The sequence below is a fragment of the Vitis vinifera genome, chromosome 19, assembly GCF_030704535.1.
Source record: "Vitis vinifera cultivar Pinot Noir 40024 chromosome 19, ASM3070453v1".
Lineage (NCBI taxonomy): Eukaryota > Viridiplantae > Streptophyta > Magnoliopsida > Vitales > Vitaceae > Vitis > Vitis vinifera.
The window spans coordinates 27,143,375-27,159,958 of NC_081823.1; the positions used below are offsets into that span (position 1 = coordinate 27,143,375).

General features: G+C 36.4%; 1 protein-coding gene across 1 annotated transcript; it reads right to left on the reverse strand.

Annotated features, from left to right (window-relative positions):
* Positions 1-602: 602 nt before the first annotated feature.
* LOC100255276 (protein SOMBRERO) lies at positions 603-2,365 on the reverse strand. The gene is made up of 3 exons (XM_019217141.1): positions 2,197-2,365; positions 1,566-1,837; positions 603-1,100 (listed from the first exon to the last, which is right to left on the reverse strand). Exons 1-3 carry the CDS (start codon positions 2,363-2,365, stop codon positions 603-605), a joined length of 939 nt encoding a protein of 312 aa, XP_019072686.1.
* Positions 2,366-16,584: the final 14,219 nt, after the last annotated feature.

Here is a 16,584-nt window from a genome sequence, read left to right on the forward strand (position 1 = left end):
CTGGCCACTGGTATCCCATCAGAATCACTGGCATCCTAAACTCGATTTCTCTCATATCAGTGGGTCAACTTTCCCTGCATTATAGCAATTGTATCAATCTGTATTTAATTCTTGTATCATATATGGTTTTGTCATGCTGAATAAAATTATGTTTCCAGCTCATTCCAGTGGTTGTCGTTATATTCTTCTCCAATATTTTCCTCCTATACTTTTTTTTTTTTTTTTGTGAATTTTATTTGTTTAGCTGGATCCTACTAAGTATCACTTTATTTTTTAAATCAATTTCTGAACTTAAGGTGTAGTAAATCTGGGATTAAGACTTAATTTATTACTGAGCTGATTTTAGTACTTTGACAGGTATCAATGTACACAGTGGATGAAAAAGGTCCAAGGCGCATCCCTCCTAGATCCATGGTGAATGATCTTGCTGCTATAAGTAGATGAGGGTGGATATATATACATTTTGGTACCCAATAGGAAACTCTTAATTAGCAATGAAGACACAAATTCAACCAAGTATTTCTACCGAGTAAAAACGTCCGAGGTGCACAGGCGCACAGCTCAAGATAGTGATCAAGATTTTGTGACACGTGCATGTGACCCTACTTGGAAAATTTCAAAATGTCGGTTTCACAACCAAGATATTGGAATGGAAATTTCTGAGCTGAAGTGCCCACATGATCAACGACTTGCGAGGAAGGATGGCATTTGGTTTGAGAGTGCTGATCCAAGCTCTGATGGGATGCCAGCAACTTGTCCAAGAATGACCAGTCACCATTCATCCTCTCCTGTTGAATGAGTCCACAACCAGTTGATGTTAACCTCAACAAGTTCTGGGAACACTCGATGTCCATAGTGTTCAAGGAGAGCGGTGATATGAAGGATGGAGGCACTGCTGATTCTGGACTCAACAACTGCGGGAGATGCATGGAGCCATCAAAGTTAAAATCGTAGAGTGCTTGCACATTTTGTTTTGGCTCCAACAGAGCAGACCCACTTGCTCTCATATGAGTCAAGTATTCTTCTTGAGCAGCTTCTGATTGAAACCCTCTATTATGATTTTTCTTCTTAAATACCCTGCAGACCACCCAGCCATCTTCCTGCTGAAACGGGACAAGATGATGAGAAAAATTATAAGGAATAAATGAGGACCAACATGAGTAAGGATTAGCTACCTAGTGAGCTTGATCGAGCACATGCCTATTTTGGAGTATATTAAATCTAAAAAAGCTGGTAAGAGGATTGACTCTAATCTATTAATTAATGTTAATGAATTTCACCTTGCAGCCTTAAATACATTTCAGAGTTAATTATACAGTATCACTCACCATAGTTGAATAACTTTTTGTTTTTCAATTTGTAAACGCAAATAAACAATTTACTAGTATTGTTCTTTTCCATGGTAATTCTAGGAATTTATTTTCATAGTTTGTCTTAACTAGAATAACATTGGTTATTTGCATTAGTTTTTTTTTTGTTTTTTTTTTTTTAATTTTTTTTTAATTTCATAGAACTCAAGTAAAATAACTAAATTAATCCTCACTGCTGAAAATTAAATTGTTCACCTGAACATCGGCATTGTCATCATCCAGGCGATACTCATGCATAATCCAGTCAGTCTTTTGGCCGTGAGGAGCACGCCCAGTGTAGAAGACTAGGGTTTTTCTCAGGCCAATCCTCTTGGAGTTGCTAAGGTGGATGGCCTTGTCCCTCCCTGTTGCCTTCCAAAAACCAGCCATGGTTGCTCGGTTTGTTCGAGTTCCAGTTGGGTATTTCTTATCCTTGTGGCTGAAGAAATACCACTCGTTCTGAGAGCCTGATCCAATTCGGCATTTATCTGCATGCCAACCAAATCCAAAAACATGAAAAATTTCCCAATACCGTACTGCAATAATATCAACTTTAATCTTGCTTTTGGGTATTGCGGACTGATTAGTTAAATTGCATTAAATTCAAACTGGCTAGGTCGGTCCCATGCTAGCCCTAGGTGTACTGGATTATGCAAACCAAATTGCAAAAGGAACACATGCATGAAAGTCTTTCCACACAATATTTGGTGTTTGATCTTGACAAAGTGCATGTTCAATTCTACCTTATGCACATGAGATATGTATGATTATAAAAACCATTTATTTATGTCTAACACGAATTTTGAATACAGGAAACGGCTGCACAGAATAAAAAACTTCAGCTGACCTTTTAGGTCCCAGGGCTCCAGCTTGTTGAGATCCACTTCCCTGATAACATCAAGGTCGATGGCTTCATAAGAGACTTTCTTCCTTAAATAATAATGGAGAAGCTCTTCGTCAGTAGGGTGGAATCGAAAGCCTGGAGGAACTGAGAGCTGTCCACTTGCTGGCATCATCCTCTAGTATCTAATCTGTTAACCTGAAAAGATATATGATGACCACAGTAAGGATTAAGGAAATAAGGTACCTACGGGGACCTAGATTCATGAACACAGCTTGGGTCAAGTTTCTTTGCATCAAATAAACTCCTTGGAATCCTTAAACATAAGGCATCGGTTCAACATTAATTGTAATCTAGTGGATGGGAAATTCCATGAAAAATATCTACGGAGTGGGCTTTGGGGAATCTCCTTATCTGTTAGCTTTCTAGTTGCCTCGTACACTTCAAACAATTTAACAAATTAAACTAGAGAGAGTTAGGCATCTGACCAGATCAAACCCGTGGAAGGAACAGTCCAGTTATTGGCAGTTAACATCTATGTTAAAATCTTTAATCTATCGCTATTATTGTTGACGTGATGTTATATAACTTTAGAAACAATAACGTTGGTTGATTATAAAAGGCTGAAAATAAAAATAAGGTTTTGAAACAAATTATGTGGCAGTAATACATGAAATCCCATAAAGCAAAGAATTAAATCAGATATGTACCAACCTTCTCCGTTAATGAAGTAGAGATAAGCTCTTCATAAGAACCTAAGATGTTGTCTCACGGGATTTCTATCCTTCACTAGAAGGCTTCCATATTTCATAAAGTTGTAATATTGATTTGAAGTGAAAAAGAACAACTCAAACACAAGGAGGATATATGCATGTATAATATGTATATATACACATATATTTCCTGTAAATCCAGCTTTACCAGATCCCATACTTCCCTATATTTAATAGGGCGAAACAAAGAGAGCCAAGAAGAACCTCAGAATGTTTTTCTTTTCCTTTATAATTCTACAGCAACTGTTTATATAATTCTAAACCAATACTATATCAATCAAAAATCTCATTTTTCCTTTGAGAAGAACGGGTTAGAATAAGCATAGACGATGGAGATGTGATGAGCAAGATTCTGTGTTCTATCACCACTTCAGTTTAAAACAAAGAACGCAAAAATCAACAAGGGAAATCCCATTTAACATTGGATAAACCTAAACAGTTTCGACTAAGAAAAAAAGAGTGGATATGAATGGAGTGAAAATCCATACAAACCTTGGCTTTAGGAAATCTTCTTTCTGAATGACAGAAAAAAATGACAACCCACGCAGGAAATGCAGGAACAAGATGGCTAACTTCTTGGCTTGAAAGGCACGAAGCGGGTTTAAAGAGAGAGAGAGAGAGAGAGAGAGAGAGAGAGAGAGGGACTGAGAACCGAGGACGGGAACAGAAATAAAGAAAAACATTATTAAAATAGGGAAGAGAAGAGAGTGGGTATAATAGTATGAGGACGTTAGCTTATGTCTCTACTCCTCTTAAGGCATGGTGAGACTTGGAAAATGTCCGTTGAATGGGAAACCTTGCCCTGAAATTCGCCTCATAAAAAGAAGAAAATCTGCATAACTGTCAATTACTGAATTAACAAACTTCTTTTTAATTATATTTCCCTCATCTCTTCAATCATTCTCGGTCAGACTCTGAGAGGAATGAAGACCCCAATTTTCCCTTCATTCCATTCTTCCAGGTTGCAATTTAATTTAATTTTAATTTTTATATATATATTTCTTTTATCTTTTCTCTATAGTCTATTTGTTCTCTCAGAAGCATCTAAATGCAATACAATGTAACGAATCACTTGAAAATGAAACTGCTACCTCCTCTTTCCATGCCCCTGTCAAGGGGAGTCCATACACCCGCTACAGCTGTATAGGAAATTTCAAGATGATATCTGCTTCAAATTTTTATCTTCATATATAATAAAAGTGACGATAAAGTTCTGTAGGAAACTGGCCCAGGATGAATCAAGTTGGAAATTCTTGATTATTGGAATTTCAGAATTTTCAATCTGACTCATCTTTACATGTATGCAACGAAACAATGGACCACAAGAAATAGTATCAAGTACTGGTTTAATGGGATCCGGGATCCCTATGCTGTGTTAAAATAAAAGAATTCATTCGATTGCTTTAATATTCTATCGCCCATGTGTTGGTGTTGTTATATATATCATGTGCATGCATGAATAACATCTAGGCCATTCTTAAGAAGGCATTAAAAAAAACCCCGAGTAAAATGATTGATGTGAATAACATAATATTGCCAAACAGGAAATGGAAGCAATGTTCTTTGAAGCCTGTTACTCTTCTTCACCCTGAGGATTAATAATTGTTGATAACTGATTAGTTTCAGCAGACTAATTTTTAGGTTTTGTAAAGAAAGATGGATGGGTTTTTAAAGAGGAAAAAAACTGCATTCTGTTAATTACTAAATATAGTATCTTAATATTTGTCTGCCTTTAATTACCTCTAAATATAGTATCTTAATATATGGCATGTAACTGAATGTTAGGTGGAGATTTTAATTAGGGAAGATGGTGTTTAATTTGTTATCTATTTATTTATTAGTGTCAAAATGAATTAATTCTAATTTGGGGAAGAGATAAAGAAATTTAATGGACTATTAGTCGATACAAAGATGGCTTGTAGGAGATGGTGGTGGTGGGAGAGGGTTTGGCACGTGAGGACTGGATTTGGATGAGAAGGCAAATTCCTGAAAGTCCGTGGCTTTTACACGTGCTGATCCAGCACCGACTACACAATCCAAGGCCTCGGTTGCCTTAAACTAAAGCAAAATTAAGGAAAGGTAGATAGGTTATATATATATAATTCTGTCCGGCCCAAAGGGATTCCTACGCAACCTCTCTAGCTCCCTCTCATCAACCTCTCTGTGTATCATTTTCTCTGATACCTGGTCAAACACGGAGTACTACTCTTATATAATTTCTCTCTTACCCCTTTCAACGTCACTAAATTTGCTGACTCTTCCAAACACAACTGGTGCCGTTACCTTCACGAACACTACACAAGAGCAACATTAATATCACTTGTTAGCCAACACGACCAGCTAGGTTCAAGGCCACGAGATCTGCATGCCACTTTTCAGCGCCTGCAGCACCCTACTTGATATTGTCAGTGCTTCAATATTAATCAAACAATGCGAAAATCTCTCATGCATCGCGCACTTCATCAATTACCTACAGATTTACCACCAGGTCTGCTTCCGGAAAGTATTAAGGATTAAAAAAAATATAAATAAAAATTATTTTTTACAATTTAATTTCATTTAAAAAAATACAAAAATTAAAATAAAATAAAGTCAAAATTAATTAAAAAATACATGTATTTTAAAATTATTTAATCTCTGTATAATAAAGGAAAATAAGTAAAATAATTTTGAAAAATTATATAAAAATAATTTATTTATTTTAAATATTTTTTTCTTTACTTTTTCTTTCTTTTCATTTTTTCTTTTTGTTTTCTTTTCCTCACATTTTCGCACATCTTTTCTCCCGATTTTAATTTTCTCCCAATTTTTTTCGGAACCAAACATGACGTATTTCTTCCTTTTTTTTTTTCTTTCATTTTCTCTTTTTGCCCCCTTAAATTCTAAGGCCTATTATATATGAATCCCATGCATGCATCTAATAGGTTTCCAAGTTGTGAAAAGCCTACTATATATGAATCTCCTGCATGCATCTAATAAGTTTCCAAGTTGTGAAAAGGAAGCATGTGGTTGCTTGGAAAAATTTCCATATTTGTTGAATGTTTGACCCAAAAATAAAACTAAAAGACAATAAATTGGATTATAGGGTTACGCATTGAGGAATCATCTAAGAGTAAGTTTTTAACACGTTTTTAAAGAAATAATAATAATAATAACTACGTACATACATAAGAAAATAGAGTTCTAGAAACAAACTATTTTGTCAACAAATATATAAAAAGGAAATGTAATTTTTAATGAAGAATTTTTTTTTCACTGACATATTTGATAAATATTCTATTTTCACCATAAAAGTAAATATGCTAACAAAGGTGCAAAACTTTTCACCACATATTTCAATAACAAAAATTTTAAATCGTCAACAAAACTTATGAGAAAATTACTGTTAATGATAATATTTTAAAAATCATTGGGAAAAGTTATTTTAGCAGTAAAATTTGAATGGACCCTAAATTTTTGCTAGGGAAAGTAGACCATCGATGCAAGAGTTCTATTTGGTGTTAGAATTTTAATAAAAGTATAAGATTAAAATTAAATATAAAAAAAATGAAATATTTCTTTATTTGGTGTAATTCAATTGTTTTACAGTGATTAAAATCATGCAATTTTATTTATTTATTTTTATTTCAACAATGATCAAAACTAAGAAATCCCGGACTGCTACTTCATTATAAGGTTTAAGCAAAGCTCCTTGACATTCTAACAATTAACAATAGAAGAAAACAACAAATCTTGTTCATAAATCTATTTGGGTTTCTCGTTTTCACCTAATCAATTATATAAATATGCTAAATTCTTTTAGATGATGTTACACGAGACATCATTTTTATCATTCATTACTTACACAATAATAAAATTAAAACAAAAATGGTAATACCCTTTTTTTTTTATTATTATTATTATTATTGTCAATTATCATGCAACATATTAACCGTAAAAAAATATGATGGTTATTACGGTTAATTTTTGAATATCATCTCAATAAATTGGTAATAAATAATGAATGAAAGAAGGGAAAAAGTGAATAGTATGCTAAGCAAATAAACCAAAAATGTCGGCCAGATATGGTAAATTAAAATATTTTGGGCTTTTTGTTTTTCCAAAAATGTTGTATATGCCTACTCATACTGATAACATGGGCACATGGGTAGCCAAACACAGTATTTGATATTAAAAAAAAAAGGAACAAAAAAAACACTCACCCACACAATAATTGTGTCTATACCAACACTATTGAACAATTCCATCAAATCTTAAATTGATGCAATCAAAACCCAAATTTGTGAATATCTTTATTATTTGATCTTCACTTTGTGGTGTATGTGTGAGTAGTTACTACAAATAACTACTCATTTTTCGAAGGTCCTTTTTCGAAGGTCCGAAACAAGTCAGACCATAAAAGTGGTTCTTTTTCACTTGTCCCCCTTTCTATGTGTTTTATTTTTATTTTTTCCGGTAGGGGTTCCTTCTTTCTTTCTTCAATTATTTCAGAAATGCTATATTATTTTGAGAGGACAAATGGGTACTTGGGTTCTATGTGTACTAGCATTCAAAAGAATATTTGATCAAGGAAGCTAGGTGAAAGCATTCAGGGGCAAAACACCAGGTGCATCAAGACAGGATTGCACGGATTATGTGTATTAACATCCAACAAAGAATATTTGATTAGGGAAGCTGGGTGAAAGCATTCAAGGGCAAAACATCAGGTGCTTCGGGGCCTATTGTTACCGCTTAGCTAGGCAGCAGCAGGGATTCAGTAGTCTCAACAATCTCAAGATGATGGAATCCAAGACCTTTTACGAGATTTCATGAAAAGGTTCGGGTAAGTGGTGATCCAAATGAACACTTGCTATATGGATGTGATAATGCAAGCCTTCAAGAGAAGCATCATGCTAAGAATGCCATTCCTTAGACCTATTTTAAAGAAACCGCCAAAAATTATGGATGATTTGTTTTGGAGAGTCAACAAATGCGCCATGTTAAAAGATGATTTGTGCGGTCGCCTCACAACAAATCGTAGCAACCCCGCAAACTCCCTCGACTCAAAGACATGAACAGTCTGGTAGAAGAACAAAAGGAAAGCGCCTGATGGGTAAAGAACTCCCAAATGGAAAGATAGCCAAAACGAACGAGCCTACTGAGCGCCAAACTCCATGATTCATGAAACTCACTATTGGTTATGCCCAGTTGTTACCAATAATCCAGAACCTACGAGGCTTCTGTTGGCCAAACCCAATGAGAGAAGATTCAAGCCAACGGGATCATGGTCTTGCGAGGATCATAAGGACTGGGGGCATACCATTGAAGAATGTCGACACCTTCATTACCAAGTGGAGCGGCCAATCCATACAGGATTACTTCATGAGTATGCGGTGAACCCCTCAATGCTCGTAGTTGACACTGATGCAACAGCCTCAGCCGATAGTAGTAATTGAGGTGAGGTAAGTAATTCATGTGATACATGGAGGGAATGTGATAATGTCATAAATCAATGTTATTTTATTTTTTGCATTGTGGTCCATAATAAGGCTGGACACATTGTTGCTTAATTTTTTATGGGCTCACCCTAATTCACTTGACTGGCCGACCCATTAAGTCAAGTGGTCCAAATTGTGTATGTGTAATGTGGTATATATGAATATATTTGTTTATATATATATATATATATATATACATAAGGGAAAAAGGAACTTCTGTTCTGTTTTGTTATGTTTTCTCTTGAGGGCTAAAAGGGCACGCACTGCGATCTCTTCAGAGCACACACAAGGACTGAATTTGGGTGTAGAAAGGGAAAAGCTCATTGAACCCGGATTTTCACACCATCATCGACTGAGCGTATTCTTGGACACTAGTGGAGCACGAAAATGGCTTTCCATGGGATTAATCAAGGTAAACATTTCATCAATTGCCTTTTTACTACATGTTTTAATGTCAACATGTGATCCTATGTGGTTTAAATCTTTTTCAACAACCTCGATAAACAATGGCAAGATAAGAGAAAAGCCAATATGATGACAAAAAAGTAGAACGAGCGACATCCATGAACAACATATAGTACCGGTTTGCCTCCTTGAGACTTCTTCCCTTAGACAAAACAATCACATTCATGCTTCTTCCCTTAGACAAGACAATCATGTTTGGCAAAGCTAACTTGCTACGCTTCACTAGACTGCATGAGGACACCTTAATACTAATAGTGAATGTAGTCGATTGTAATGTTTGTTGAATACTAATTGACCAAGGAAGCTCAACCAATATTTTTCATTTTTCAGCTTGTGAATAGATGAAGTTACCTATGACAACACTCGAGAGTTTAGGTAGAGCACTCAAGGGGTTTAAGGGTTCCACCACTATCTTCCTTTGTGATATCATTTTATCTATGGTGGTTGGACTGGTAACCCTGATGGCTCAATTCTTGGTTTTCAAGGACCCCTTCCCTTATAACACCATCCTAGGACAAGCATGGATAAACAAAATGAAGGCAGTTCCATCCACCTACCACCAGAAGGTAAGTTACCTAACGACTCAAGGCTAGATCAACATTCTCGGGGACCAAACATCCTCTAAGAGATGCTATTAAATTTCCACCCTCCTGACAACTAAGTAAGAAAATGCCCAAATCATCAAAGAGCCTAGCGAAAGCAAATAATAGTTAATTGATGGCTCCTACCCAATGTCAAATGAACGAGAGCCACAAATTACTAAGCCCTTAATGATCATCAATTTGTTTAATGACAACTATGACTACAACATCTTTTTGGGGCAATCCTTATCGACATAAGAGAGAAATACCCTTATCAAGTTGCTATAAGAAAACACTAACATATTCACCTGGAAGAGTTCAAGTATGAAGGACATAAATCCCACGATAACAAGTCATTGCGTTAATGTTAGAAATGGCTAAAGGGTTGTTAGGCAGAAAATTCATCGATTCCATAAGAAACGACTTATGATAGTGAGTAAGGAGATTGAACATCTACTTGAAGTAAGCTTTATCTAAGAGGTGTAGTACCCTAATTGGCTGACAAATGTGGTGGTCATTGTGTAAAAGAATGGGAGTGGCACATGTGTTTTGACTTTATAAGTTTGAATGAGGCATGCCCTAAAGACAACTTCCTCTCCTTCGAATAAATCAAATAGTGGACGCCATCATCGGACATAACTTCTTATCATTCCTTGATGTGTTTTTGGGCTACAACCAAATCCCTATGTACATGCTAGATACAAAGCAAAACAACCTTCATCACCTGGGTAAGGGATTTTTTTGCTATAACGTCATGCCATTTGATCTCAAGCATGCTAGTACAATGTATTAATGATTGGTTACTCGAATATTTGGTCCCCTCTTAGGGCATATTGATAAGGTATATATCGACGACATGTTGGTAAAAAATAAACAGAAGGACAATCATCCACGCAATCTAATTGAGGTGCTTGCTTTGCTACGAGGGTATGACATTATGTTCAACCTCGAAAAATGTGCCTATGGAGTTTTGACAAGACACTTTCTAGGGCATCTAGTTACAACATGGGGAATAAAGGCTAACTCGTGACAAATTAAAGCCCTCTAAGACATAGCATTCCCGACATTAGTAAAAGAAGTCCAACGCCTTATCGAAAAGTTGGTGATCGTCAAATGATTCATCTCCTAGTCATCTGACAAGCTAGAATCATTCTTTGTTGTACTAGGAAGAGATAAGAAGTTTGAAGGGAACACAAAATTCCAAGAAGCATTTCAAAAGATTAAAATTTACCTAGAGTTTCCTCCTCTTTCCCATTCTTAGTCAACCACAACCAAGTGAACCCTTATATGTTTATCTCAGGGCCATTGAAACAACCATCATCTCTGCCCTAATTCAAGAAAATGATTGCGACCAACAATGGCCTGTTTACTTCATAAAAAAAAACCTTGCTCGATCTTGAAATAAGATACTCAAAATTGGAGAAGGTTTCCTTATCTTTGCATACCACTGCAAAAAAATTGGCTCATACTTTCAAGCACATGAAATTTAGGTTATAATGGACCAACCCATCAGAGTCATCCTTCACAAATTGGATTTGTCAATGCGACTAGTCAAATAGGCAATAGAATTAGGCAAATTTAACATCATGTACTACTCTTGGTAGAGCATCAAGGGCCAAGTCCTGGTCAACTTCATCGTTGAACTCCCAAATTTTGATAAAAATGAACATCATCAGAAAACACTACTAGGAAGCGTTTGGCTCCTCAACATTGACAGTTCATAAAAAAAAAGGTTTTGGAGTCGATATCATCCTTAAATCTCCATTTGGAGACACAATTGAGCAGTTTATCAAACGAGAATTCCCATCCTCAAATAACGAAGCAAAGTGTGAGGTAGTGCTAGCAGGATTGAAAATCGAATGCTAGTTAAGGGTCATGAACCTAAACATTCGCAGTGATTCTTAGCTTGTAGTAAACCAAATGGCCCGGTAATACGAAGCTTTAGACCAATGAATGGTTAAGTACCTAGAAGAAGTTAAAAAATAGATGTCATGCTTTGAATTTCTCTTTGTAAGGAGTTTTTTGGTATTCAACAAATAATTTTCTTTAGGAATTAGATGGTTGCTTTTGTGTTTTTGTAATTAAAGAGCTTTCTGGCATTTAGTCAAGCTTGTCTTGAAGAATGGGAGGTTGTTTTTATGGGAGAAGGGAAATAGGAAGCATTTCATCTGTGGGCTCCTTATCTCTGTTGTATGTTTGTCCAAGCTAGATGGTAATGGGATGCCCATTGACACTGAGATTTTAGCTTTTTTTAAAGGTTAGCTTGAAATTTGGACATTAGGAATCTCATAGTGGAAGGGAATTCGTTGGTTACAGTGTGTAGGCTTCTTTTGGGAGCAGAAATACTAGGAGAATGGGCTGTTAGCCCAAGGGTTCTCCTAATTGGGTTTTGATGATAACAAACCATGGTTAAGTGACTAATTGGTTTAATGATTAAGAATCTCAGGCAAAAACTCGAAAATTCATCAAATGACCAAATGGATACAAGATCAAGACGCTTGGAAGACTTGTGATCATAGGAAACTAATGTAAGATGAATGCATGAGTGCACTTAGGATTTTCACACGTTTCATGCAACTTAGAAAACTCGATTTATTCTTTAAAACTTCGATTTCATTAAAACCCGAGTTTTTAACCAATGTACCTTAGGCAAAATGTTTTATAATTGGCTTAATAATTCACCTAAAGACCTTGCCTAAGTGTTAGAAAAGAAAGGAATCGAAAAAGATAGGTTTTCGGGGCCAAAAGGCTCAACCGGTCGAGGCTATGGCCAACCGGCTCAACCGGTTGAGGAACCGGTCGACTGGTTGCCCTTGTCCGATCGAGGACTGGTCGAGGATGCACCAAAAACTTTCTCTCTCTCCCAATGGCCTTCTCTTCTCGGTCGAGGTGATTATTTTCTCGGTCGAGGACCGATTGAGGCAATGATAACCTGTCATGCATTAAATGCTCCAACAGCTAGTGAACCAATCGACCCCTAGCTCGACCGGTCGAGGTTATCTGTTGCTGTTTTTAACTCTCAAGTTTAGAAACATATAAATTGAGAGCTCCACTTCATTTATTGACAAGAGAACACTTGCAATCAATAGTCTACCTACCTGTTTGATTCATTCCCAATTGGTGTCTCAGCTGATTCATGTCCAGCTGGTGCTCCTTGACTGAGGGAGTGATCAACAAAATTTATAACCTATATCACCATGCATTAGGATAACTTTAGCTAATATAGCATAGTGGCTCTAGGATCGTTCACTGGGAAGGGTTTTCAACTCACAACTGATACCAATTCAAAGTTAAATTGGTGCTTTTTCATTTCAAGGTTAGCTTAAGAAATAAAACACAAACTTTGTTTAAATGAGGTTTTGTTTAAAGCTAACTAAAAAGAAAGTAATGGAAATTACTTATGAAGAAAAACATTCCTTGGAGGTTTGGGTTCACAGGGGAGGTTCCTTATGCAAAAACAGAGCTCCGGTCATTTGGTTCATTTCCTCGCATTAGAGAATTAACATATAGTCGATTCTCTAACCGGTGTTGTACAAATGTATCCTTTAAATGGATTTCAGCTCTAATTTCCTCTCACTGATGCAACTTGCAATGGCTCGTGCCTCTCACCTAGCATTTGCCATTCAAGGTGATCTTTAACTTTGGACTTCACTTCTCAAGCTCGCAAGAGATAACTAATGGATGTCTCCTTGGAGTCCAAAAGCTTACCAAGTGTTGGCAATTCTAGAAAATCCTACCTTCAAGTCACTTCCCAAAAGCTCGCAAGAGGTAAACTAGGGCATCTCCATGGACAGAGATCACTTGCCTTACCAAGTGTTGGCTCAAGTGAATTGAAGGTGTTTTAAGTTAACTAAAAACATAGAAATCATTAAAGGAACACACTTTCTCTTCATTAATGGCTGAAACCACAAAGCTACTAATTCTTGCACTTGGAACCTTTCCCGGCAACCTTAACTCCAAGGAACTAAAAGTCTAGCCACTCATTCTCTGAGGAAACTTCCTCAGAGCTTGTTTGGCTAATAAGAAAAAGAACGAGAAAACAAATAAAATATATAGGAAAAACAGAGCAAGTGCTCTGTAAAATATATTTCTTGCAAAATTGTACAAAGGATGCGTAAGAGAACACGCTTCCGACTCTATATTCTATATGTGTAAAGAAAATTACAAACTATCTATATGAGGTTATTCACCCTTTGTTCTTACTTAAAGACTAAGGAATCCTATGATAGGTGGGTTACAAGGAGACTTTGGGGATTTAGACAACAAATATCTAAAGCAAAATATCTCAAGATGTCGGTCGGAAATATCAGGAAGCTTCAGGAGAACACCGCGACACTGTATACTGAGAGAAAAACTCTCTAGGTAAGCGCTATCAGAGGATCCGGACATGTCTGATCGGATAAGTTGAAATGTCCTCCTCTCCCATCCGGCTGTGAGATATCCGGATGAGGTGGAATGTCGGCCGAACAGAATTCTTACCCGGGTGGAATGAGCTATGCCGCACGTCGCTATTCGGAGCAACTCCATTCAGATTCCCCAAGAGGATACATGGCGAGCTCCCCTATCCGGACTCCCTCAGGGATAAGCACACGGCACTCGTGAACATCACACCCGGACAATAGCATATCCTATCCGGATGTGTTGTCCGGATCATTGACTTAATGTGAGCAAGCCTTGCTACGTCATTCGGACAGCCTGCCACAGACCATGTACCGCCGCCATCCGATGGTGTGTCCGGACGCCCTGTCCGGACATCTTTTGCTCCTTACATTCTGGATTTGCTTATGGCAAAGAATTTCAAAGCTTCGGTTCTTCATGTTTCTGAGCTTTCCATTGCTTTGCCATGGATTCCAAAGAACTCTCCTCAATCTCGGATTGCTTTGGTGATCAAAAAGCTATCAAAACACCAAAACTTAACACAATTTTGATTAGAATTGATTGCAAGGGTCCTTAATATGTTAATTGGGTTAAAATGTGATAACTACTACTCAAAAGTATTTATAAGAGTTAATTACAAGCTATGAAATAGCACTTTTTGAGTAGTAATCACTGTTCTTGATCAAAAAACTTTCATTTCTTTCATAGTGCATTAAATCATCACTTGCATATCCTTTAGTGCACTTTTGTGTGTCATCCTAGCTTTGTCTTGTATTTGAGCTATCCTTAAGCTAGGTTGAGAGATTCTTTCTTGTAAAAATCTAAGTGTTAAAGCCTTCAAGAGGTTTGAATCTTGAAGAGATTGTGTAAGAGCCCATTAGAGCCGGAATCCAAGTGTAAGAAGTTTGGAAGCTTGGCTGAAGCTTCAAGTTAGTGGAACCCTTACTCGGTTAGGAGATTGAGGAGAGTGGACGTAGGCAAGGAAGTGTCGAACCACTATAAAACCCGAGTTTGAATTCTCTAACTCTATCTCTTTATTTGCTTATATTATGTTTGAATTTGTTGTGATTGAAAAGATTTTAAAAACCCAATTCACTCCCTCACCCCCCTTTTTGGGTGTTTTTCTTAATTAAGCATAGCCTTTGTTTTCTCAATTGGTATCAGAGCTAGACCTCTTTTTTTAAAGACTTAATCGTCTAAGAAGAAATGGCTATTCCATCAAGCTCATCCCAAGCTGAAATTTTTTCAAAACATAGAGCTCCATTCTTTACGGGAACCAACTATCCCTATTGGAATCTATTGATTTAGATGTATAGGATGTCATTGAAGATGACCTAACTTTTCCCACTAAACTAGTTGATGGAGTTTTAGTTCCAAAACCCAAGCAAGAATGGAATGAGCTTGATAGAAGAAACTTTCAATTAAATGCTAAAGTCATTTTTACTTTGCAATGTGCTATGGATAGAAATGAATATAATAGAATATTTCAATGCAAATCGGCTAAAGAAATTTGGAGGTTGCTTGAAATAACTCATGAAGGAACTAATCAAGTGAAAGAGTCAAAAATCAATTTACTTGTTCATAACTATGAATTGTTTTCAATGAAAGAAATTGAGACTATTGTTGAGATGATTACTAGGTTCACCGACATTGTCAATGGTCTTGAAGCTTTGGGAAAAACCTACAAGGAATCCGAAAAGGTGATGAAGATATTGAGGTCTCTCCCATCAAAGTGGCATACTAAGGTCACCGCAATTCAAGAAGCAAAAGACTTGACTAAGCTACCTATGGAATAACTCATAGGGTCATTAATGACATATGAGATCAATTTGACAAAGAAGCTACAAGAGGGTGAAGACAAAAAGAAGAAGAGCATAGCCCTCAAAGCTACAACTAAGGAAGAAGAAGATGTTGAAGAAGAAAAACCAAGTGATGAAGGTGATGATTTAGCCCTCATCACAAGAAAGCTCAACAAATACATGAGAGGTGAAAGGTTTAGAGGAAGGAAGTTCACCTCTAGAAGAGATCCTTCAAAAAAGGAATCTTCATCTCATGGTGACAAGGAGAAATGGGAAAAGAAAAGAGATTTGATATGCTTCAAGTGCAAACAACCGAGACACATTAAATATGATTGTCCTCTCTACAAGAGTGAAGCCAAGAGAAGAATGAAGAAGGCAATGATGGCCACTTGGAGTGAAAGTGAAGAATCCTCCAAAGAAGAAAAGGAGAAGAAAGTGGCAAACACGTGCTTCATGGCAATAGATGATCTTGATGAGGTAAACTCTAACTTTAGTGATAAAGATATGCATGATGTTTTTGAAGAATTATATGAGGATTTTGAAAAACTTAGTTTGAAAAATAATTCTCTTAAAAAGAAAATTCAAGAACTTGAAAAGGAACTTGAAGAAGTAAAATAAAAATTTTCAATTGTTGAAATATCTAAAACTTATATTGAAAAAGAAAATGAGATTTTGAGAAGTGAAAATGAGATTTTGAAAAAGAAAAATGAATGGTTGACCTCTTCTCTTTCAATTTTCTCTTGTGGACAAAAATCTTTTGAAATGATCTTAGCTAGCCAAAAATGTGTCTTTGACAAACAAGGGCTAGGTTTCAAATCTTCAAAAAATCAAAAGTATTTTAAAAACTACTTTGTAAAAGAATCCGCAAGTGCAAGTCCTTCTACCACTTGCAACTTTTGTGGAAGATGATGGCACGTTAGTA

Coding starts and splice junctions, on each gene's coding strand:
- LOC100255276 (XM_019217141.1), bottom strand. CDS start 2,365: ATGATGCCAGCAAGTGGACAGCTCTCAGTTCCTCCAGGCTTTCGATTC. Junction 1,838..2,196: donor GGAGCCCTGGGACCTAAAAG/GTCAGCTGAAGT, acceptor GTTGGCATGCAG/ATAAATGCCGAATTGGATCA. Junction 1,101..1,565: donor ATGACAATGCCGATGTTCAG/GTGAACAATTTA, acceptor CCGTTTCAGCAG/GAAGATGGCTGGGTGGTCTG.